The 2,500-nt window shown below is 36.5% G+C and overlaps 1 protein-coding gene across 6 annotated transcripts in view; it reads left to right on the forward strand.

Moving 5' to 3' along the window:
- LOC145265376 (inter alpha-trypsin inhibitor, heavy chain 4-like) overlaps positions 1-2,500 on the forward strand; it is a 109,595-nt gene that overhangs the window by 73,159 nt on the left and 33,936 nt on the right. For all 6 annotated transcript variants that reach the window (XM_080121168.1, XM_080121167.1, XM_080121164.1 and 3 more), the window contains one exon: positions 2,278-2,316. In XM_080121168.1, coding sequence (XP_079977294.1) covers positions 2,278-2,316 — 39 coding nt within the window. The remainder of the gene's footprint in view (positions 1-2,277; positions 2,317-2,500) is intronic.

Consider the following 2,500-nt stretch of genomic DNA (forward strand, 5'->3'; position numbering starts at 1 on the left):
GTTAGTCTCTTTGCTTTTTGTTTTAAATGTGCAAAAATGTCTTTGCAACCATCGATTACTTTCTCTCTGATCTATATATCTATAAAAGTGAGAACGCGCGCTCGCGCGTGTGTGTGTGGACACTTCTCAACCTATGTACTCAACGAATTTTAGATCTACAAACATGAAATTTGGTATATAAGATATTCAGACATGTGGAAAACTTTTTAATTCATTTTAATCCGGGGGGGGGGAGGGAGTTAGCTGCTAATGGGGTCCAAATTGAAAAATTGGTACGTGAGAGTTGACGGATTTTTATCTGTGCTAATTGTTTCACGAATGCGCATGCGTGGATCGTTCACATTACAGATTATTTATGTTAAGAATAAGTAGGTTTAGATACACCTTTTTAAGGTCGTGTCACGCTGGTCTAATGGTTATCGTACTTGACTCGCTGTCTTTAGGGTTTGGTTTCAGTCTCAGCTCGAGTATTTTCTTTTCATTTACAGAAAGTGAACTGTTTTAAAAAAAACAATACTCGCATGCACATGTGTCAGTTACTTTGTTTTTTCTAACTTCATATTTTTCTTAAGGGAATGCAACTTTACGTTTAGTATATACGGTATTTATGTTTATAATTATAAAATTATAAAATTATAAAATGAACAATAAAAAAATAAATTAAAAAAAAAACGCTCTCCTGTCGATACAAGTAATGAAAGTCTTTTTTCTTTTCTTTCCTAAACATGCAATAAATCCTCGTGTATTCGATATTATCTTCCACCGTTCCTTCTCGTTCTAAGCTGTCCAACAAAAATCTCCATTCAACTCCATGTTTTAGAATTCGTCCCTTTTAACAGTTACCAATTGTTTACATATGCAAATTAATGGCATACGTTCACCAATGAGCGACCTACAAAATTATGTTTGTCTTTTCTTTTCTACATTTTCTGCTGGCATTTTACACGCTAAGTAAACACGAGGTCGTTTGCGAGAGTGATTTCTATTACAATAATAAATAAGAATGCTGCATTAAAATATAATATTTTTTTCATATTTTACAACGGAGCAATGCCGGGTGGCCTGCTAATAGCTCTATAAACGTATTTGTTGATGGGCAGAAATCTAGAGCACATAGCATATGTCCAGGATCTATTCTAGGCCCAACACCTTTCTAACCTTCATTAATGATTTTCCAAATCATATTTTGAGATCATTTGTTGTCATTAACGTAGACTATACAACTATCTATGGTACACATCAAAGAGCATCAGTGATAAAGATATTGCTGGTTCTCTCTTTTCTGATCTGGTGGAGCAGATGGTGAAATGGAGAAAAAGTGGTTTATTAGTTTTAGCATCTTTTAAAACCAATCTTCTCTCTTTTCACTGCCAATGCTCGGATCCACATTTTGTAACTCCTGTAAGACATGTAACGAAGATCGTTATTCAGTGCTTTCTTCGTTGTTTTATTCATAGGACAGGAACTCCCTGGCTTATCTGCCACGTCGTCAGCCGATTTCTCGTATCCGAGAATTTCGATTTCATCTTCTAGTGTTTGGCTCACAGATGACTCCTTAGACCAATCTAAGTGTAGAATCTACATGGGTGGAGAAGACAGGCAATGGTTGGTGGTGGGTAGAACTGTATGCTCGTTTTTTTTGTTTTTTTTTTCTACCAGTCTTTATCTTTCTTTATTGTTTTGTTTGTTTAGCTTGAGCACTCTAGCTTATCTGCCATCTACTTTGATAGAATTTTATATCTTTTACTTTATTTTTACCCCTCCCTCCTCTCAATGTCTTTCTATATGCCAAGTTTTCTTTTACTTGGAAATCATCACTTGTCAAGGCCTGAAGGCAATTCGAGGAATGAATGTGAGGCGGTGGTGGTGTAGTAATCACTTGTGGTGTAAATTGAGTAGGATTAGATTATTTATGGGTACAGCCCAACAAGAATTTGTTTACATTAGATTTGAAGGCCACTATGTTGTATTCAACCGGGAAGCATGCCAGAGGAACAGTGTTCCAAAGGCGAGCAGTTCTGGGAAAGAAGCTTTTTTCATGGAATCTGTTTACATTTAGGCACAGATAGAGAGTGGGGGAAATCATATATAGTGGTTGTAATTAGTCGAGTGTTTTGTTTTTGTTTTTTGTTTTTTTGTATGAAAGTTTGGCAAGGAGGCACCCTAGATTGGAGTTCAGTCGAGCACTTGCCATGAAAATAACGATAGAGCTGCGTTTGGTGGAGCTTGAACAATAGTTTCTGAGTCCTGAACAAATTATTTCTTTTTCTTTTTCAGTCATGCTACACAAACAGGCAATACAGTTACATCGTGGAGGTAAGTATTAGACTGTTTTAATATTTAATCAAATTTAATCTTCCGATACTGTTGTGAAGACGCCCACTAATTAGCATACGTGGGTGAAAAGATATAGATAAAGGTATCAAGTCAGCAAAACCGGGGAGCTGTGTTCGAACGCCAGATAGGCTAGACGCATGTGCCGGTTACTCCATGAAAGACT

The sequence above is a fragment of the Euprymna scolopes genome, chromosome 40 (genome assembly GCF_053919585.1).
Source record: "Euprymna scolopes isolate OS-2025 chromosome 40, ASM5391958v1, whole genome shotgun sequence".
Classification (NCBI taxonomy): domain Eukaryota; kingdom Metazoa; phylum Mollusca; class Cephalopoda; order Sepiida; family Sepiolidae; genus Euprymna; species Euprymna scolopes.